The 23150-nt window shown below is 46.3% G+C and overlaps 1 protein-coding gene across 1 annotated transcript in view; it reads left to right on the top strand.

Annotated features, from left to right (window-relative positions):
• Positions 1–22917, top strand: part of LOC142582285 (ATP-binding cassette sub-family G member 1-like) — a 29996-nt gene extending 7079 nt beyond the window's left edge. The window contains exons 3-13 of the mRNA XM_075691793.1: positions 1439–1556; positions 5075–5261; positions 6307–6452; positions 11817–11940; positions 12928–13042; positions 13259–13395; positions 14577–14678; positions 15953–16121; positions 16943–17043; positions 19932–20087; positions 21310–22917. Of these exons, the coding sequence (XP_075547908.1) occupies positions 1439–1556; positions 5075–5261; positions 6307–6452; positions 11817–11940; positions 12928–13042; positions 13259–13395; positions 14577–14678; positions 15953–16121; positions 16943–17043; positions 19932–20087; positions 21310–21654 (1700 nt within the window). The 3' untranslated portion in view covers positions 21655–22917. The remainder of the gene's footprint in view (positions 1–1438; positions 1557–5074; positions 5262–6306; positions 6453–11816; positions 11941–12927; positions 13043–13258; positions 13396–14576; positions 14679–15952; positions 16122–16942; positions 17044–19931; positions 20088–21309) is intronic.
• The last annotated feature ends 233 nt before the right edge of the window (positions 22918–23150 follow it).

Genomic DNA, 23150 nt, shown 5'->3' with positions numbered 1-23150 from the left:
CAGTATGTATAAGCAAAAATATATATATATATAAGAATAGAAAAAACGTATATTGGCAAGATGTTTCCATTGGCAATGGTATAGTTGGAAATATGGACTCGCCTCGTGAAAGATTCATGCCCTAAAGAGACATATGCAGCATTATAGCACGCCAGTAGTCAAGCAGTCCGCGACCGTCGTTATATGATGACAGGGAGGTTTTGGGGGTTTCGCTCCAAAGAAGAGTTCTCCAGACTGCTGTGCATGTCAACGAATGGCTGAAATGACTATGACATTAAAGGTCGTGAGAGCAGACGTATCAAAAGCAACCATAAACCGAATGTTATTAAGGCAGTAGACGCTTTATCAGAGTAATTTGCTTTCGCACAGTTGCTCATTTTAAACGCCCCAGCCATGCATTTATTCAAAATTGGGCTAAATGTTGTAGTTGTTGTAGTGGTTTTGATGTTTTTGTTAACAGCACAGTTGTGTTGATGAAGTTGTGTTACCTGAATTACGTCCTTGCTGATCAAGGCAGTGAGTGCCTCCAAGACAACTCGCAACGTCATGACCAGTGCAAGTAAAAAAAAGTTTTCATCGCGAGTGTAGCCCTAGAGAACATGACAAATGGTGCACAAACACACACACACACACACACACAAACACACACACACACACACACCACACACACACACACACACACACACACACACACACACACACACACACACACACACACACGCACACACACACACACACACACACACACACACACACACACACACACACACACACACACACACACACACACACACACACACACACACACACACACATATGAGAGATAGTATCTGCAAAAGTACTGCAGGCCCGTAAAGTGTCCATGTAGGCGGAGTATCAAGGAGGAAAAATATCAGGCAATTACAATGAAAATAGACAATCAAGATTGGTATAGTTATATAACGCTAAACAAGCAAACAAATATACTATGAAAACGGGAAACAACCAATGAGCCTTCAGAAGCATTCTGTACAAATGATAAACAAACACTGCGGCTCGATACAAACGCTCTTTCAGAGTAAAAGTTGAGATTTATTTAGCGCAATATGGTCAGTTCTACTGAATGTTGTTAAGGGTAAACTGTTTTATTGCATTTTGTTTATGTTTAAGCTACTACTAAAGCGCTTCCTTTTAAGCAGTGTAGAACACATATCTCATTTACTTAAAAATAGCGAGTCAGAGACTGAAGTACCTAAACATATAGAAATCGGAGAGCTTCGCAGAAGCAGACGGGCATCAAGTATCCCATCTGAAAGTTGTAACCGGCCGTCGGTTGTCACGGCTGACTTCGACACTGCTTAACGGCTGCAGCATGTTGTAATGTCGGGAAGACTGAAAGAAGAGCACGTGCCTTGTAGTCCGTGTGTAACTGATTTTATTTTCTTGTTGCTCATTTCAGCCAGTAGGAACCTGGTACAAAACATGAGCGGCGAAGTGCGTTCTGGTACACTGACGGCAGTCATGGGCCCTTCCGGTGCTGGCAAGACGACATTGCTCAACTTGCTTACGGGTTTCTAGTGAGTACGGTCATTTCTTTCGCCAAAATGACCTGCTTATTTCATTGTAATTATTAAAGGTGTTGGTGTTACTATTCCCATTTCTTCAATAGGCCCACAAGATTGAGATTAGTAATACCAGACGGGAATTGTCACGTATAGAAGACTGGGGACGAGTGTCGGTGCAGTTGAGGTCTATTTCGCGCGTCACTGCACATTTACATCCACGCCTTGCTCGAATGTATTACATACGCGCCCTCGACAACGGTTCTAAGTTCCTTTCTGGAGCCTCATAAAAACCTCCACATCCGCCTACTGGGTCACTTTGATATTTATCACTCCAAAACCTTATATGATGTCAGTGTTATTATCCGGGCTGGTGAGGGGAGGTGACGTTTCATTTTTCTTGCAGCTTAGCATGTGGTGTGTTTTTCGCTGCTAGAGGTGACAGGTACTAGTTGGGGTCGAGAGCAAGGTTATTAGTCAGAGAGATATGAACTGAATCCGCTGAAATTTCTGTGGATCCAAGTAGACTGGCTAGATGGCATTAGCTCTCATTAGTTAGAACGGTGAGTTTCATCCAGACTATTTAGAGTAAATGAATCTGACAAAACTTTTTTTCCTATATTTGTTCAACTTTGGAAATTCTGTCTTCAGTGTACGTGTGCCAGACTACGCGATGTGCATTGAATCATTCGTCTAGTCATTGTAGGGCAGCTGATTAATTTAGTGGAGGGGGGAGGTGGTTGTGCAATTTACGTTTTAGAAAACAGTTTGCGAACTGCCGCTGTTAAATGTTTTGTAATGTTTACACTTCAGGCAAGTTATTAGTGATAGTAACTCTCACCTATATGTTGAAAGTTCCTCTAAATCTGAAGAACCGCGACTGCAAGTGTTAAAGATGGCATTGTTCTTGCGTTTTACCTGGATCGTGCTGCCAGCTGCGTGAAGCAATAAAGAGGAGCAATCACGGAGCTCAATTTTTACACAGTTTGCCATTCGCAGTGAGCTTCCTCGGTAGACGTATAAAGAGATCCCGCTACCGACTACGCATGTTCAGCGATTCCTAACAGACTGCCCTACTACTGCAGTATATAAAGCCCCAAAGGCACGCGGAGCCATTCTCAGCCAAAGCAATTAGCCAATGTAGTAGCCGCCAATTATGCTGACCCACTCTTTTCGTTCTGTTGCATGGTTTGGGCGCTTTCTTGCGCTTTGCTTGTACTAGACACGCAAAGCGGCTCGTGTGGAGCGGTTTGTAAGGATAGGCGCCACCATTCCTAACAGCAAACAAAATGACAGCTGAAGTGCTAGCCATTGCAACGAAGACATATGAGGTTGCAGGACTGCAACAAGTACTTAAATTCTGCATATTCCAGCACACCGCACCCTTGTGGTCCGTCCTTTTACGTTGTTTCAACACGTAGAGCCCTTGGCGCTATACAGTGACTAGCCGAATTGTTTTTCTCTCCCTTACCGCGTATTGGAAGGCGCGTCAGAGACGCTTTCGCAAACCGCTTGTAGCGAGGCTTCCTTCTTTCCGTATTGTTTTCACTGAAACTTTCCCGCCTTCAGCGTAGCCGATTACTCATGGTCTGCGTCCCATAGAAAGTACTCCGTTTACTTAGCGCTGCCCGTGACCTAGCACCGCACAAGGTCACCGAATTTTCTTCCGGCCAACAGTACGTGACATGCAGTACGTGAAGAGCAGCTGCTCGTCGTTCCACAGAGTTTTTCACATTCCTTGCTGACATTTTGACAATATTAATACTACTTAAAGAGGAACACGGCGCTATATAGTGTTTTCGCGCGCCAGCAATGCAATGCTTCATCCAGCATGATGTGCAGTAAATGAGTTTGTATAAACTTCCCGGTTTTAGTGGTTGTTTATTGTTTGATAGTATTCTATCGGAACAACGGTACCAATTTGCCTGCTGAATTCATTGCAAAAGTCGCCTTTCGACAGATTCTTTAGCAAACAAAAATGTTTTCGAGATCACACCAGAATCACTTTAATCAAGCTTGCAAAAAACAAGAAGACTTTTACCCTGCAATGCCACATGGCAACCTTGTTTTATAATGTTTAGTGTCTTTTTATTTATTTTTTTCTCCTAACTCCCTTTAGGGTGGGGTAGAAAACGGACATTTCTCTTGGTTGAGCGAGCTATTCTCTGCCTTTGATTCACTTCTCTCTCTCTCTCTCTCTCTCTCTCTCTCTCTCTCTCTCTCTCTCTCTCTCTCTCTCTCTAGAAACTGTTTTTCTTTCTCATACACCTCACACTTTTGTGTGCAGAGACGTATCCTTGCATTGAACAGGAACTCACATTAATGCAATTGCTTGTTTATGACAGAAAACGGATGCTATAAATGGGAACGGAAACGCTCTATCTTGTTATTCTTTCTTCTCCATGTACTTTCGCCATGAAAGCCTTCTTAGTAACTCATATTTCAGTCTATGCGCAGTAATAAATAGATCATGGAAAAAAGTAAGCACGACAAATTGCAAACTAAGATGGTTCCATGACAACAAATGCGCTGAATATTTTACTTAGGTGCAACCCCCGTAATGCCGCAGACGTTCTAAATGAAGAAATCTTAACAGTAACCGAGCGCCCTTACTTTATATACTTAGATAAGCATTTCATTCGCTTTGCGTTAGTTTTGCTGTTTTCGCCATGTCCTGTTTTCTTTCTTACTTCTACGGTTTTTCCCCTTTTCTTATGGTGGGGTGGGGGGGGGGGGAGGGGATGTCTTCGCCGATGACAGTACCACCGGAGCAGATTTGTGGCTTCGAGAACGAGATCTTGTCCATGAATACAAATAGGCCACTGACGGCTGGTTAAATCGTGCGACAGGAGCCTCGAATAGAAATTTCAGCTGTATATCTAAATGCCGCGCACACGTTGTCAAAGACAACGCATGTGTCAGAAGGTACCTCTCATCGTGCATGCATGTGTTCTGCGGTCAACGCTGCACCGCCATGAGAATTTAAGCTTCCGCGAAGTTTTTGAAGAACTCAAGGTGTTGTTTAACCTAAGTCTTGCGAAATATACGACTACGCCCACCCGCACCATAGCGTAGTGGTTTTGGCGTTGCGCTGCTAGGCCCGAGATAAAATTTCGGCCACAGCGGCCTCATTTCGATGCGGGCCGGGTGCACGTTAAAGAACTACAGGCGGTTAAAATTAATCCGTAGTCCCCCATTACGGCATGCCTCATATTCATGTCGAGGTTCTCGCACGTGAAACATCAGAATTTCATTCTTAGTGACTATATACGACTCTCACCTCCCTCTCTGTCTCTCTCTGCGTGCGTGCATGCTGACGACCTTACCGTCTTTGCTAGAAACAGGCTCAGAAGCGCAGAGGCGACCCATCTTGTTCAACGTCTCATCACTCCTTCAAGCTGCTTGACCACTTGAATGAAATGCAGCGTGGCCGTGTCGTGTTCCTTTCTCTCTCATCCTGACCGCACTGCAATCAATGCACTCACTGAAAGCAGCTCTTCCCTTCACCAAACACGCACTTTCCTTGCTTGCAGCGACAAGGGCTACACGGGAGAGATTCATATCAATGGCTACGTGCGCGAACGGGAGCTGTTCAACAAGCAGAGCTGCTACGTCATGCAGGAAGACCGCCTGCTGCCAGTTCTGACGGTATTCGAAGCCATCTACATGAGCGTTGAACTGCGAATGCCGAACATTGAACCAAAGGACAAGGCCAAGAAGGTGAAATGCGTTGGGAGACGTGGCCTGACACTTTCGTTCTGCTTATGTTACGATTAGTTATAAAGAAAAAAAAAAAGCCTGGAACCATTCGGCACCATGTAATGCCACACCTGCTACTCCGCTGTAATGAATTTAGCAACGCAGCTGACAGCTAGATATAAAAGGTAATGCATTAAATCTTACAGTATGAACAGTCTAAGTGACCATTTAACAGGAATACATGCGTGTCAGGCGTGTGTGTGTTTATGTGTGCGTTGTGTAGCGCGAATTTACACAAGCTTAGCAGATGTAATAATGCGAAGAAAAAAATCGGCGCGTAATAACATAGGGGGGGGGGCGAGGGGAGAGGCACAAGAATACGCCCTAATTGACGAAGACACACACGATCGAGAGATGAATAATGTTGACAGCGTGGCGGCCTATAGGAACCGAGAACAAGAGTCTAAAAATACATAAACACGATGATGCATCTTTTCACCCTATAAAATTATGTGAGCTGGGAATGCCAGAGGATGTCCTTCGCAAATTATCTGCGTACGCGAGCGCCAAAATGAGTGTCCGAGATTCTCCGAGAATTCCCACTGCCAGACTTTGGTCGTAAAACCGAGCTATATTATGCCACCGATATGGGCAGCGCAGTTCAGTGAGACTGAAGCCGTTCGTGCTTATTCATAAAACCCGTCTTTTCTAAGATCGTCATCAAAAATACTAGGGAGTTCATTTGTCAGCTGGAGAATTGCGAAAACGATGTGGTGGTATCTGGCTTGTGTTTCACCCATAACGTCTTATAGAACGACCGCTGGGAATGCATTACACCGTGCACGTTGTCCTAAGTTCATACAACCGCGCAAGAAATACGCACATTGTGTGCCCCAGTTACATCATCTGAAACTTTAATTCTTAAAATTATACTTGCAAGAATTTTAGCAAGGCATATCGATCATCAAGTTATGTGTACTTAAGTCCCGACAATGCACTGTCTTCCAATTACAGGAAGCCTAGTACACGAGAGAAAATCACTATACTCCGACGTTACCACTCGCAGGTAGAGCAGTCAATACAAGAATGGGGCCTGGAGGCGTGCCGAAACACTCTCACGGAGAATCTGTCCGGCGGCCAGCGGAAGCGGCTGGCCATCGCCCAGGAGCTGGTTAACAACCCGCCTGTTCTGTTCCTCGACGAACCAACAAGGTTGTCTGGCTCTCAGGTGTCTCGACTAGGTCACGTAGTCCACAGGCTAACTACACCGCGAGTGCCTTAAATGATTTGTTAAAGGTCAAGGAATACGAAAAAAAAAAGAGGAATACGCACGAGGCAGAAGAAGAAAAAAAAAGAACGAAAGCTGCGAGAAAAAAAATTAGCCCGCACTCTGTTGGTATCAGCTAATCGCGTTATGACCTAGTTTTATTTCTCTTATTCCGAAGGCCTCATATCCTTACGTGGAACGCTCCAGCGGCGTGCTACGCTGTACGCGGTCGGTTCTGCCACCTGCCACAGAATTCGTTATAACCACATAGTGCCAACAGACAACGAAGAAAGGGTAAGCGAAGGAAACATGAACTGTTAAATTTATACGGAATGTAGAAATAATTTTCCTGGCCTGATTTTCTGCTGGCTTCATGTAATTGCAACTGATAAAAAATCGATCCTCTCGGTTCCCCGTATTAATCTCTCTCTAGCACAGCATTTCTTCTAGACAGCTTCAGCACGCAAGGGTGGCCGCAGTCATAACGCATCATGCTAGCTTCATGCCTCCGGTGAGTCACTCATCACTTTATTTATTGCGAACCTGAGCCGGTGCAATGTAAAATTCTTTCTTTAGCTCGCTTCTATTCCGTCCTTATAATCTAAAGTTGGAGTCTGGCCGATCACGGTGGTAACCTGGACGGGGTGCCACTCGGACCACTGACGATAAGTACAGAATTAGGGAATTTGGTTAAAATTCGTGGTTGGGAGCAGCGAAATGGACGAAAATGTCCTTTCTGAGCTTTGGCGTGTGGTGGCTTCCTATAGCGGAGGAATAAACATGCCCTGCGTATTCTTTCCCCTTCATTTTCTGGTATTTTCTGCTTACAACCCGTTCTATCCTGCGTTGTACTTGCTGGGTCCCTTCGTTAAGCAAACGTGCACTAGAAGCGACGACGTGAAGAGGAAGGGGCTATTCGTATGAAGCGAGGAGAGCTCGCTGCACGCTCAATATTGTCAGCGGGCATGTTTCGGGGCGGGGGCCCGGGCACTCAGGGCACACAAAACTTTCAGGCTGGAAACGTCACTATCGCGGCTTATCCTGCAGGTGCGTAGACTCTGACTGCTTTTAGCGCATACGTCGGCTGTGACCACTGGCCTAGCTGGCAGCTTTTGATGTCAGAGTGGCCGGCTGTGCAGTGCGTCTGTGCAGTGCGTCTGATCGGTACACACAGCACCTACCTCTCCGTACTATCACTTGGTCAGGTGCACCGAATATGGGCTATTGTTTCCGCCAAGCCGCAAATGTCACTGGTAGGGCTTCCGGCCCATCCAACTATATACGAGTATGACTTGCTAAACACAACGCCGAGGAACAGCCGGTGAACTACGTTTGAATTTTAAAGGCTTCCGACAGGTCTCAATGAGTGGGCTATCGCAGAAACTTCCCTTTGTATTGTTCGAAAGAAGTACATCCGTCCAGCACTCCGTTCGCGACCTTTTAGGATGTCATGTAAAGAGGGCCTCAACGATTTATGTTTTGCTCATCGTTGCCGCCTATGTTTTTTCGCTAGGTGTCGTCAGTATTAGTCCGGGAACCTTTGAGTAGCGCCCTCTCGCGTGTGACGTCAGTGGGAGAACTTCACTGCCATGCCGCGCGTGCACTCGCTATTGGCCCCGAGCTCCACCACTGGAAAAGCTGGTGCCACCGTCGGCGCGACGTGCTATTAGGGATCACGTGGACATAGCGGCCACGTCGGCTGCTTCGGAAGCGCCGAAGCGAGCTGAAAACGAGAGTTCAAATTCCCTCGTACGCTGCGGTCCTCATTTAGTGGCGAGATTTTCTCGTTTTGCGATTCTCCTTTACAACGCTTGAAAACACTGCAATAGGTAGTGGCTGCCTTTGAAGGCGCGCAACATGGTAGGCTACTGCTCGGTGCCGCATTGCCGGACGTACGCAACGAAGCCCGGTGTCAGCCTGATTCACACGTAGCCGCAGGACAAGAAGCTACGTGAAGCTTGGCTCGCGAAACATAAAACTGGCAAACAGTCATCGGCTACAAATCGGGTATGCAGCAAGCACAGACGCGAGGAAGATTTCTGCTACGGCGCCGGGTCTGCAATGTTCGGAAAACACGCACTGAGACGCTCGCCCGAGTCCGCTGCCCGACTAATGTGATGACGGTTTGGCCTATGAACTTGTCGATGCTATAGATACTGGCAAGTTCACTGGAGTGGCAAGGGAGCGGTAAGAAGCACATTTAAAAAAAAGCATGGCATCTGGTCATGTTCGTGTTATGAATTAATACACTGGATTACAAAAAAGAAGCAGCGGGAAATCGCACGCTGAGAACACCGATAAACATAAAGTGCGACGCAACTCGAGAAATAATATTGAAACATCCAAGAATTTAGAAGAAAAAAAGAAAGATTGAATCTGCGCGACGGCACATCACAGTCCCCGTAGGCGTCGAAGTCTCTACAATGAAATTATTTTTGAACAGGTCTGATATCACCCACGCAAAGATGATTGCTTGCATACTGTCAAATGCTCATATTCTGTGGCCTAAAGTTCATGGCACGGTGCGAAAACGCGCACGCGGCGAAAGCCAAACAGTGCGCGGACAAGCATGCAGACGCGCAGTCGTCGCTGCGAAGCTGTGCGATCGCTGCATTGAGGCTTCATTGTATAACGCTCAATTTAGTTGTACAAACACTATAAGAACATATTTCACATAGTTTGCTCTCAGCGTTTGCCTACCTTTCACGAAAGAAGCCGGTTCGGGGGACTCCATCGCGGCGACCACGCGCACGCAGTGGCGTTCACTGTACGTATTCGGTAAAGAGATAGCGTCTGTAAATGATTCTGTGCTTTCAGTTTGACCAAGATTAATATTTAGATAGTAAAAAACTTCTCTCGTTTCGAAAGTATTTACAGAAATGTCCGGGAGAGCTCCCGCGTGGTGTTTTCAGTGAGCGCCGACAGCAAAACCTATATTAGGGTCGCGCCGCGTGATCCCTCATACTACGCCAGCGAGGCGCTTCCGATAGATGGCGACTCCGTAACTCCTCGCCGCCAATACGTCAAGGCAACTTGAAGTTGTCGGCCGATGGGCTCTGCTCGTCGAGCATTTCAAGCGTAAGCTGGCAGGCTCGTAGAACAGCACGTACGGAATATTCTGGGAAACTGTTCCCCGCGAAAGCGAGTGGAGTCGCAGTCGTGACCTCGCTTCTGGTGGATTGCTCCTGGCGTCGTCTGCTAGTCATCATTGTGTGGACGTGCGCGTACGGCGGAGGTTTTTCGTCATCGCAGTTCCGTTGTCATGGCGCACTCACGATTTGTCGCTCCCCCCCCCCCCTTTTTTTTTTTTTGGCGATGAATTCCAGCATTTGGTCTTCGGCTACTGCGTCTGCGCGGCGATACTGCGTTTGTCTGTGCAGCGCATGCGGCGTGTTCAGTCACCCGTTCCGTTGACCGAAGTCATTCCCACTTTGCTGTTGCCCAGCACGGTGTTTGATACCATTCTCAGGAAAGTACGTGGTAACTGTGGCGCGTTAATGCATGCGCTGCATTAGCGGCATTGAATCACTCTGCGGTTTGGAACGTTTGGCACAGGACAAAATTAGTGGGGAAAACAAACTTATGTAGTGTTTTGCTGCAGTGATGACTTTCGCAAGACAGTTTCGTTTAAACTTGGATACTTTCACCGCCGCGCAGCTCGCCTCTGCATGCTAGTCGGTTCAGCGTAAACCTTTGTCCTTTTGCTCCTGTCATGGGTAGCGAGCACATTGCACGGGCGAGGTTCCTTCATCGATAAGGATTAGTGCTGTTGCGTAACAGCACTAAAAGCGGCTACCTTTGCTTAGACCACCGTTTTTAAACTATTTTGTTCTGTAAACGCGTCTTACGTAGTCAGAACTAAAACAAGAAACTGGATAAGCTTAGACAACTGGAGCGCTAAACACGCACCCCATCAATACGCACTAAACACACACACGCACACACAACAGCACGATAAAATGTTGACAGGCCTTTTGGCTCTTTCTTTCTGTTTATAAGGCAATATTATTTGGTACTTTACGTTTACTTCTACTAAAATCTGCGCTTAAATAACTTCTCCTTTCCTTAATTCCCTGAGTCGGTGAACGGCAGATATTGGTGACGATCAAATCAAGTTCACCCAATTGTATGCCGGCTCCTCTCAAGGTCCTGGCCGCGCCCCTTTTAATTAGGGATGAGGGAACGGGTGATTCCCCCCTGCTGTTAAAGGTCGCTCACTTTTATTGCACCACACACGCACACCCTTCCGTGGCGGGCCTCTATCCTTCGTTCACAAACACAGGAGAAATGACGGCAGGCGGCCATGCGGCGCTGTCGGAAAACATACACTGTCAGCAATTCGTGGACACCAGCACAGCGTAAGAAGTTGCTCGAACACAGGATTGCACAGAGACACCCCATATTTCGGAGTATTCGCACCCCTGGCTTCTTAGCAAGCTTCTCAATGCACGTGCGCGGGGCAGAGAATATGCAGGGGCTCTTACAAAATGCCGTCGGGGCGTCACGGTCGCGCCAGCAACAACAAAAAATAATCTCTAAACCTGTCTTCGACTTCTTTCGGCCGCTTGCCCGAGTGGCCGGCAATAACCGTCTTGTTCGTCGGTTGCTATTCCTGCGACCTTTTGGCGCCCGTTAGTCGGTGCCGAATCGAATAATGCCGCACCGTGACATACGTAGACGTACTATTCATTTAGTTCGTGAAGGACCCTTGCACTAATGAATAAGAAGTTCATAGAGTATATATTATTCGGGTAGTGGCATGGACTCTCAGTGTACTCTAATTTGTGTACTCTTGTGAGAGTCAGTGTACTCTCAGTTGCGACGTTATTATCTTTATTTATTTCAGTCAACTCTTACCTGTCTAACTTAAAATTACTGTTTAGTTCCTTAGTTTCTGCTGCATAACATAGAGAAATGGAGTAGCCGAGGTACTCTTCCTCTAAATCTCTTCCCGGCAGCCTTATGCATAACATAACAGAACAGAATCAAACTATCAACGGCATTGTGTTAAGGCAGAGAACACTCGCGCATGGTCTTCAGCCTAACTAAGATCATCAAATATTGTTACCGTCTATAACAGCATAAATATCTAGACAAAGACAAAACATTCCTTGTTATCCGGTTTTGTGCTTGCTAAATCACTCCACCATCAGACGATACGAACATATCGCGACCGTGCTTCAGGCATCTTTCGCCCAATTTTGCTGCACTTACAGCGAAAAGAGCTCACACAATTTTCAAGTGCACGGTGAACGCACACGACGGTGATTTCACGCTGTCTAATAGTTTGGTGTTTCCTTTGATTGCAGTGGCCTGGACAACGTATCTAGTCTAATGTGCGTACAGATCCTCAAGCGGATGGCATCCATGGGTCACACCGTCGTTTGTTCCATACATGCCCCCAGTGCCAAGATATTCTCTAATTTCGATATGGTGAGAATACTGATCACTTGCTCACATGTAATAGCGCGCTGTATCTCTGGCACTCTTTGATTCCAGAAAAGCATTTAGGCATTTCACAAAAAAATTGTTTCCATAGTACTTCTTTTAGGTTTAGCGCGGTAACCGTTGTTTGTAAGATAAAGGTAAGGTGCGTCAACTTAGCACATCCCTTGCCACTGCAGGTCGTTAAATGTGAGTTCTTGCTCATGGGATCCACATCACTGTCAGAGTCAGAGTCAGAAGTGGTAGTCTTCAGGCATTAAATGAACTACAAATATTTGTGCATATAAAAGGAGGTCCCATAATCAGAGACGGAATCGGGACCTTCTATGGTAGTGAATGTAGAAAAATTAATTAATGCAGCAAACAGCAGTAGCGAAGACAAAGAATAAAATACATTGCGAGCAAAGGAAAGAAAAAAAAAGACAGGTCTAGCGAAATGAAACAATAAAGTACATCGCAGGTAAAAAAACAAACAAAGAGCAGCAAATAAAGGAACCAAAAGCCACAACTAGACAGGGTAAAAAACAAAGGCAATTCAACACTCCTAAGCAGTTGTCGGATGGTTACAGGGTGGAAAATACTAAAAATATACGAAAAAAAGGAAAACATAGAGAAGCAACCCCAATTACGCAGAGTATGGCATGGGTGTGAGGAAATTTTTCAGTTCTTTCTTGAATTTGCCAATTGATTGAGAGATTTTGATTACCAGTGGTATGGCATTCCAGGGACGGATTTCGGCGAAGTATGCCGTTTGTTTGGCATATTTGGTATGAACTGAAGGTAAAATAAAATTCTGATTATGTGTATACCTTGTCAAGTCATTGTAGTGCTCAATTAATGCGGCTGCTGCGGACGCTTATGTCAAAATAAATGGAGAAGGTTAAATGTTCGAGTAGAATGGATTTGGGGCAGCACTGCGATACGCAGATAAACCATTGGAGCCGGTCGCTGAAGTGGCGGCTGCATTCTTTACAGCTGTACATGGTATCCGGAGGACAGTGCATCTACAACGGTGAAGTGGATCATCTTGTGGGATTCCTTTCAAGACACGGCCTGCAGTGCCCACAGTTTCACAACCCCGCCGACTACAGTGAGCCTATCTATAGATAGCGTATTCAAACTTTGATGCACTGTGTATATTCAGTATGTACTTATTTCTTGTTATAGAACACTGTTTGTTTACTGGTGCGCTGGTTATCTTGTTGGGCTTAAATTAAGTGCGGGTAAGCAACTTCAAATTCTTTTTTTTTTCGTAAACCTTGGTGCGATGTCTGCTCGTTATGTTTTGTTGCTCTTGCTGCCACAGTTTGCGAGATAGCGTCCGGCGAGTACGGCGACTGCTGCAAAAGGTTGAGCGTTGAGTTCGAGCTTCCCGAGCCGGATAGAAGCGCGATCGTCAAAGGGACACGGTCGAAGTACGGCGGAGTGATCATGACTAACGAGGTACGTCATGCACTTATTGCAAGCCTGTTGTGCTGCAAGAAATGTACGTACTTGCGTTTGCTGCAAACAGGCAGTACGTTCTGAAACGTAACCTACAACAACTTTTTAAAACTGCCACTTTTACACCTGTTATGCTCCCAGTCTATCAGAAAGGTGATCGGAAGAACAACGAAGAAAATCACGCGCACTGAAGCTATAGTCTATCGAGAACTTTGGAGGACCAGCACATGCAAAGTACAACTGGAATTTTGGCGGCTTCTTTTACATCATTTCACTTTCCTAGCAATGTTTTACTGTTGAGCCAATCACAGCACGGAAATGAAGACGATCGCAGCGCCATCGCCGCCAATCTTGCTCAGATTGGTTGCCGATAGGCGATTTCCAAGCGTTTGAATGCGTGCGAACCCTATAAAACGGGATATCGTGCCATTTTCTCGCTAGTTTGTGAGCGCGAGCAAGGTCTGCGTGAACATGCTAGTATATAGACAATTATAAATGACATCATGGCCACTTACAGAGGTCGAACAGGAAGGTATATGTGAAAGTCGGTGCCGTGCACTGCGGGGAATCTCGTTTCGCATTGAAATTGGAGGTGTTAAAAAAATTTAGGTGCACGTTAAAGAACCTGCAATGGTCAAAATAAATCTGGAGTCCCCCAATACGGCGTGCCTCGCAATTATATCGTGATATTTCAAATTAAAATTTCAGATTTTTTTTAGATGACCCGGGGGAGCTGACACGGGTCGAAACTGCTCTGAGCACTGCACAAATCTTGCTTGCTCAATGCACTCACCCCCGCGGGATCTCGTCTGCACGACGGCAGTAAGCCCGGAAGCGTACTGTTCCACTGGCTTTACTTGTGCTTACACGCATTGAGATGGGGTCAAAATACTCCTGTGCTATACGACCCAATGTCGTTACAAGGTTGTGTAAATTTTCGCCTCAACTGCTCGTACATGTATGGGCTGTAAACATGACCAAGATATCAATATATTGCCTTATGTTTCTTGAAGGCAAAATAATGTTTTTTTTGTATTTTTTATCAAACGAAACAAAAAATGGGCAAATTTTGTCAAAGGCATTCGAATTTTTTGTTAGTTTATTTTTGGTTAAATCATATGCTGCTATCATGCCATCTACAATGGCCCTTCAGAAATATATTATTGATGCTTATTCAACAGCAAAAAGCAGAGGCCTACAGGATGTACTCCTTCAAGGTCAACCAATTTCACCAGTTTCGAGTCCTGCTGAAACGCTGTTGGCTTTCAGTCTTCCGCAACAAGGTGCGTGCCCTCTGTCATGCTGTTCTCCGTGGGTTAATACCCGGCTCTAACCTTTCGGCTCAGTTGTAGAGATGTAGTGCAAGAAGGTCCTCTATCCTTCTTGGGTTCCTCAACCTTGAGTTTCTTAAAAGCCTAACTTTAAAACGTGTATCCAGCACGTCTGGCTTTGCTTTTGCCGCATAATGCAGGTTAAAATGAATCTTCTAATAACCAAAGTTTTTCATGTGCCGATAATGTTTATGCCTTCACTGCGTAATGACTAACGGGAAGCTACTTGTCAAATATTGCTCATTCAGTACTTCCGGCTGCTTAGCGATAAAAAATGTCGCTCATCCGAACGACCCGTTTATTCCGACATCGCATCTCGCAATGTGCGTCACTTTTGTAAAGATATAGCTAGCCTTGCTCACATGCTCTGGTGTTGCCCCCTGGCGCCGGCGGCCAGGACCACCAAGGAAAAGTGGGACCGAGCTCTACGCAGCCCGGACCTTGGAGCACAGCTCTGGGCTATCCATCGGGCCCGCGACGCGGCGGAGGGGCATGGCCTCTCTGCCCCAACATGGGAGCGGCGCGCTTCGCGCTCATCGCGCGCAGTGGGGGACCTCAAGAAAGTTATCCATCCAGCCATCTCTGCGGCGGTTCATACTTTAGCAAAAGCCGCGAAAGAAGGCAACGATTGAAGTAGGGACGTCATGCCTTTGGCGTTGATGCAAGACGAGAGATAAGGCAAGCGTGTCGCGCCGTTCCTTCCGCTCCAGTGTAAGGCAGCGTGAACGCGATGACAAGTTCGAAGCCAACGAAGCGGTAGCATGCTCAATGTTCCGTGGCGCTATCCAACTGTGGTGGAGGGCAGTAGTCGCTTTGTTAGTCTTCGCTTAGGGGTCGATGCTACCGAAAACGAAACAGTAAGTACGACATTATAAAATCGTGAATAACTACACAGAATAACGCATAAAGACATGCGTGGCCACTTTGATCTCGTTTGCACCCTTTCCTGGTACTGTTGGAAGGTGTCAGAACCAGAATTCATTAAGCAGCCCGTATAAAAACTTTCTATGCTAACCAAAGGCGGAGTTCGAGTTAAGCGCACCAGCGGTGAAAGTCACCCTGGGGAATTATTTGTTTAGCCAGTTTTTTCTCCGCCTCGCCTTCACGCCCAACTATTTAAATGGGTGACCATTCTATCTCAGTTACACGACGGCTTTCTTTAAACCTCAGAATATTTTGTTTATTCGGTGCGGTGTGAGTGAAAGCTGCTGTGCACGCCTATGCAGGTGGCAACACCTCTGAGGCTCGTGGCATACGTTGGCTTCGCGGCATTCATGGTGATACTCTTCTACGGCATAGGTAACAAGGCAACCACGGTGACCAACAATGTCACCATGTTTTTCGCCATTTCCTGCGTCTGCGTTTTCCAGTCAGTCCTGCCCGCCGCTATCGTATGTGAGTATTTTGCAGCTCTTCTAACACACGCTGGTCTTGCTAGTAATCGCGTCATTAAGAAAGTGAAGAAAATTCGCTACTATAGTAACAAGTGGTGGTGCTGCGTTCAATCGCACTACAATTATGTTGCGCTACAAGGTCATTCCCTGTGTTGGAATGCATCATGTAACCGCACAAAAACAAGGGGCGAAGAAGGAACACACAGGACAGGTTTTTGTGTGGTTACATGATGCATTCCAATAACGACCACCAACTAGCCCACTTATCCCTGTTAAATATGTTACATTCCCTGTGAAGGGAAAAAGCTGTAAAATAGGTCCGCTGCTCCATTTCCTTGTTATTCAGCAAAAACAAAGAAAATTTCATTTTAACAAAGAATTCAGGCTGCCATGAACACAGATTTCAGCCAGTATTTATGTTCCTGTCACTACACAAATGTGAGATTCACCGTAAAGCCTTTAACTTTGATGAAACTGCCACCGATGTTTTAACATGAATGGAAGGCACACACCTTAGCCTCAGCCCACAGCTAAGACGACGACAGCTTTTCCATTTCACCAAGCGTTTTACGAGCTTTGCTTGAACACAAATTTCGCCTGATGTGGCCAACCCCTTTCTTGCTCAGGTATACTGCGCCGAGGTCACATCTTTTTTTGAACAATGAGTGTACGGCATCCTATGTTTAATGGGCGCGCATGAATTGTAGAGGGTGTACATTCCTTGGCGCAAGGACCACATTGAGAGGCATTCGGCTAGTTTTGAGCCAGCAACAGAAGGTAAACCCTTACACTGCCGTGCGCTGCTTTTTCATATTGTTCCAGTTCCGATGGAAGTACTAGTCTTGGCACGAGAACAACGAAACTGCTGGTACAGCCTGCACGTTTACTATCTGGCAAACTATATTGCCGAGATTCCTTTCCTGGTGAGTAACAAAAACATTGTTGATGCTTTCGCTGATACTGTTGACGTTGAATTCCGTGCAACGTCTTTTTACAGTACACGGGCATCGTGAAGTAATCTCTGTTGCTTGAGTGCACAACACAGTCTTTTGTACTAGTTTTTGGGCACCTGAAAGTAATTTAGCACGGCATTATTTACGCTGAGTTATTTGTTTAACCTGCTGAACTATTTTTATCGGAATTCGACTGATGTTTCAATGGCTACAATAACGGGGTCAGGAGTTAACATGCGTTCAGTTTCGACGCAACTAAAGATTATTACTACCCCGAAAGTGATGCACTGCCGGCTGCGACAACAAATAAATATACGCCCTTTTGTTCCGACCAAACCATAGTTAACGTTGCCGATGGCGCCATGATACAGCCTGCGGTAATTTATTATAAGAGACAAAAATTCGTCATTTCACAGACGGAAAACTGTGACGGAGTAAATAAAAAAAAATAAAGCGTGGCGGTTTCGCAGAAAAGGAATAATTTTGAGCGAGTAAATATTAACAGAAGAATATATATATATATATATATATATATATATATATATATATATATATATATATATATATATATATATATAGAGAGAGAGAGAGAGAGAGAGAGAGAGAGAGAGAGACAGACATAAAAGAGATGAGAAAGGCAGGGATTTTAACCTGAAAATACATATCCAGTTTGCTACCCAGCACTGGGGAAGGCGTAAGGGGAAATAGAAAGATCGCTAAAGAAAAGTGCACACACATGAAAAGAGTGGGAGATGGGAAAGAAAAGAAAAAAAATGAGAAACACACTCACACAAAGGAACGCAGGAGTGTCACAGCCGTTCAAGCAGGTCTCTTGTCCGGAGAAACCTTCGTAGCGCCTTCACCGCCTTTTGGTGGAAAGGTCGCATCAGCCAGCACACTTCAACACTGTCTGCTCAGAAAGCGGCCGGTCATCGAGGCGTACCAACACCGTCACGAGCAACTGTCTCTGGGAGGTGTAGCGAGGACAATGACAGAGGATATGTTCGTTTGTTTCCTCGCTGCCGCAACTATCACAGGCAGCACGGTCAGTCATTCTGATGCGGCAAGTAAATGCGTTCGTGAAAGACACTCCTAGCCATAGTCGGCAGAGAACAGTTGTCTCGAATTGGGATAGTCCAGTTGGAATGCGTAGTCGGAGGCATGGGTCCAGGCGGTGCAGTCGAGTATGTCGGAAACCTGGCGTGTTCCACATGGATCGTGTAGCATCACGCGCTAGTATGCGAAGCTTTGTTGCTGCGTCATCTCTTGATAGGGGAATGGGTTCCTTCACGACACCTTCGTGAGCCCTCCTAGCAGCTTCATCATTTTCATTGCCCTTGATGCCGCCGTGACCTGGGAGCCACTGAAAAGTGATGTCATGTCCTTTCTCTGCTAGCTAGTGATATAGCTGCCTCATTTCTAGCACAAGTTGGTCTTGTGGTCCACGACGTAGAGCGGATATCAAATTATGCAGGGCTGCCTTCGAGTCGATGAATATGCACCATCTTCGAGGTAGGACTTCATGGATCATGCGAAGTGCGCTGCGATGTGCGGCAAGCTCCGCAGCAGTCGACGTTGTCCGGTGAGATGTTTTAAACTGAATAGTCACGGCTTTTTTTGGAAAACATGACAGGTCCCGTAGATCCATCCACAGTTGTCGAGCCATCAGTGTAAATCTGGAGATGGTTCTTGTATGGCTTGTACATCATAAGCAGAGATAGCTGCTTGAGAGCTGGCGACGAAAGTCCTCATTTCGTTCGAATTCCCGGTACTGATCTCGAGACTCGAACTTGTTGGCGAGCCAAAAACCAAGGAGATGCTAGAAGCCTCTCGGCAGGTGTATAACCCGTAGGGAGTCAGTCACGGTACGCCGCTATCTCCTGGCAAAAGGAGGCACTGCGCCGGTCTTTCGGTAGCGCGGCGAGGTGGTGGAAGGGCAAGCGACGTGCCTCATGTGTGCTCTGAGCGCTTCCAATGTCATACGAGTTGTGGCTGGGTAATCTTGAGCTAACGTAATTGTCTCCGCTGTTGATGTGCAGCGCGGCAATCCAAGACAAACACTGAGTGCCTGCACCTGTGCACTCTCGATTGTGCGGATGTTACTTCTGCAGGTATTGCTTAGTACAGGTAAGCTGTACGTCAGATACCCGAGAAACAGCTTTGCAATAAACGTGTTTATGGTGCATTTGGGGTTTTTTGTAATGTTTACACAAACGCTTCGTTGTCATACGGATTATATATACTAAATATTTTGAATTATCACTTGTGTTTCATATTTCGGTTCCGTCAATACGTTGGTGCTGTTTTATTTGCATTTGTTGCCCTGTCATATTAGTTATCGCATAAACCTAATGAACTGAGATTATATTTCCCGGCACTTTCTGTGCTGTCCACATTAGTTCAAAGGGGGAGATTTCTTCGGCAACTTTCGAGCTTTGGAACTTTGCCTGTACCGATTATACTGTACCTTCTCGATTATTTATGAACAGCTGAACGGAGGAGAACTTGATAATAAGATGAACATATTGCGTTAACCTCTGGGTGGGGATGGTCCCAAGGTTGATAAGTGGTGGCAACATTGGTAGTTGCCCCAAATGGCAGGGGTAACAACAAACGTGACATATCCTATAATACTCACGGTAACTTCTTAGGTCTACACACGTATGAGCAATTTCCTGGCTGAATTGCGCTTCAAGTGATACGCTGTATCACAGGTTCTGGTCGTATTTTGAGGTGAAATGATCAGGAGCAACTCAGCTGAAACTTAGGACATCGACAAAAGGATGAATGCGAGAGCACCGTGCGTTTGAACCCGAGCCTCACATGCGATGCGTCTTGGCAACTCGGCCCTCGCTCAGGTTGTCCCCATCGGCCTGTTGATCGGCATCGTCTACTACCCGACGGGGCAGCCGATGGTGCTCTGGCGCTTTGCGAGCCTGATGCTGTTCAGCGTCCAGATCTGCTCCGTGTCGCAGGCCTTGGCCCTCATCGTGTCGGCAGTCTCCAAGCTTCAGGTGAGATAGCAGAGCAACGCATCGATAGAAAGAACGTGCGTGTTATGAGGTGACGAACGCAGCACTAGAGCCAGGGCATCAGCAACCACATATCAAAGTTAGGAATGTGGGAAATGAATGGCAGGCTGACGTGGTATGTCCAGGGCCAAATAAGAAAGTCATACGGTTGATTACTTGCTTTGGTGGCTATACTTGTAAAACTGAACGCCACGAGTTTCCCGAAATGTACGATTAATGAATTTGCCTGTTATTGACTACTTTCTCTTCGCCGCAAGAATTCAGCTTTGGCACTCAGAATCTACACGCGTGGATTTTTTTTTCTGTTTTCGTTTCTTTCATGCGCGAGCCGTAGACGTACCGTATGTAGCATGCGTGGTGCGCAGTTTATCTTGAAATCTTGAAGCCCCTTCGCCAGTGACATCTGTCGTTAGGCCATGTTTGCATAGCTCTTATTAGGATTCGGGCTGATTGCGTCGACTTTTGCGCTGTCTTGCATCGGCTTTCCACTTCGTTTAATTGAAACAGCTTCAGAACGACGGCAAGTTTGGCAAGTGAGAAAAGGTTATATTAAATGATGCTAAAAAAAAGACAAGTATACTAAGCAAGAAAAGAGAAGGACGCGTTGCTGGCGGTATAATTATGGAATCAACAGGCCAATTAGGTGGTAAAAATTTGCGTATGCTTAATCATTGGATACGCGTTGCGATACACTTACTTGCTTGCATTCTTTTAGGTATACATACACGTTGCTTTAAACATGCAAGTTCATTGTCATTGAAGCTCCTCCTTGTGCGTGCAAGAAAAAAAAAAGAAAATGAAGGAGGGAGAGAAAACAAGAGGGGAGAGGCAGAGAGGCTAACCATATTAAGTTTCCAGCTGGCTACTCTACACAAGAAAAAAACTTGTCACCGTAGTCTAGGGGCAAAAGTCAGTACTCAGTCATTAAAAAGAAAAAGAAGCCAATTTCACTGACAAACGTCAGCAAAACAGTTCCTGGCGTTTTCAGCTCGAAATCGACACAATTTTTAAGAGGCATCGCAGACAAATAATGCTACCACCGCTCCACTGTTCAATATCCGCTGTGTGTATAGGATTGAGTAATTACCGAATGCCAGCTGAATCTTCCCCGACGCGGCATCGTTTAGTACGCTGGGGCACACTTGGCGACTCAGAGCCGTCTCCTTTGTCTCCAGTAAGACCCTTCTTTCTGGTTCCCGTGCAGACTGCAGTGTTCCTTGCCCTGCCAGTGGTGTCTCCAGCCTATTTCTTCTGCGGCTTCTTCGTGCCGGCGCACTTGCTCAGCCCGTACACGCGGTGGATGACAGACGCGTCGTACATGTACTACGCGTACAACGGCTTACTCCTGTCAGTGTACGGCTACGGCCGCGAACACCTCGAGTGCGACGAGTTCGTCTGCCTGTACGAGGACCCGGCGCACTTCCTGGAGCTCGTCGGTGCTGCGGACAAGGAGATACACGTGTTGACTGTGGTTTTGCTGGCGTTCGAGCTGGCAGCCAGGCTGACGGCGTTTGCCCTGCTCAAAATGAGGCTCTCCAGGAAGGAGTGAAAGCTCGGGGCCAGGCTTCCGGCGACGTCTGTGCTCTGCGTATGCGTGCGCGCCCGCCCGTTGTGAGCGCGTGCCAGACTCCTCGAGTTATTCGGCCGTCGAGTGGGCAAAAAAAAATATTGCCCCCGGGGGCGACTGCGCACAACTTTCGTCGCTTTGTGTCACCCAACCTGCGGGCCCGCATCAGGCCTAGTATATAGTTTCGTGGTGCCTGTACAGGTGGTGCAGAAAACAAGAAAAACATTATTTTATTATCGACACTTCACTCAGAGCCTCAAGATCGAACTTCCAAGCATCGTTAACGCTGTTTACTACGTGGACTGTGTTTTTTAGTAATCCACAGGCATGCGTATTTCAGTTCTCGCCCCTAAAGTTATTGCGGATATATAGTTATTTCCGATCGTTCACCTGTGTCATCATATTGACATCTAGGGCTAGCTTGCTTTCTTTACGAAGTATCATGCTACATAGTATACTCACCGAGTGATGCAACACGGTCTTTGAGAGAACACTAATAAATGAATACTGGTAAGCGCATTTTCAAGACGGGACAAGAGAGGACATCAACGCATGGGACAAGCGAACACGAATAGCCCAGAACACTAATAGAGAACACTAATAATCCAGTGTGATCGAGTAAGGGCTAGGCAGCGTGGTATGGGGAATCGGTGTCATTGAACGCAAGATTCAGCGTAAAATGCCTGAATGTGGTACAGACGCACCAGATTTACCTTTTCTTTTTGCGCGTTTGTGTGTGAGTGCAATGCATGCTTATGGCAATGTTGGCCAGAGGAGAAAACCGGAAATAGAGTACGACACGCGGTACTGCCACGATCGACAGGGTGTAAAGGAGCATTAGCGGACAAAGTCTGCCTTTGAAGTTAATTTTCGGTCGCTGACCGAACCGCGCGTATGAGCTCCGAAACCGGTTCGTTTTATTCACAGCAGTGCACAGCGCTCGTTTCCAGCGTTTGTTTGACACAAACACAGTTTACCCTTTTTTCCGTGGCTCGTGCAGTCACCCAATGAAGGATGTCAACACCATCCTTGCGAGTTCCATACGGCGACAGGATGATGATGACCTGGCACTATCTAACTAGAACACAGGTTTGTAAATTGTGTCGAGTGAATAACATGACTTTCAAGGAGGACCTCGGCTACATACTAGGTATCCCGTTGCAAAGAGTAATGCACTGCAAGTTTCATTTGCCTTCTTCGGTTGTCTGTATGAAATGCCCGATTATAATAAATTTCCACCAACGAACTTGTATTCTTTCAACAACGACCAACCCGAGAACGTGCTCCACATGAACGCAGTGTTTTACCTCGCCCACGGCACGTGAAATCTCCGCGGGCTAGCTTTCTGCCACGAAACCATCTGGAGCAGTGTTCCAATATTCAATTTCGAAGAAATTTTCATCTACTAGAAAAGCCTGTGAGTTGACTGTGTGACGAATTGGCAAAGAAACTGGCGAGACAATCGGGCTTTAGCGTGT

This window comes from Dermacentor variabilis, chromosome 5, assembly GCF_050947875.1.
Source record: "Dermacentor variabilis isolate Ectoservices chromosome 5, ASM5094787v1, whole genome shotgun sequence".
Taxonomy (NCBI): domain Eukaryota; kingdom Metazoa; phylum Arthropoda; class Arachnida; order Ixodida; family Ixodidae; genus Dermacentor; species Dermacentor variabilis.
The sequence above is the reverse complement of the archived record's forward strand: the minus strand, read 5'-3'. Positions and strand labels throughout refer to the sequence as shown.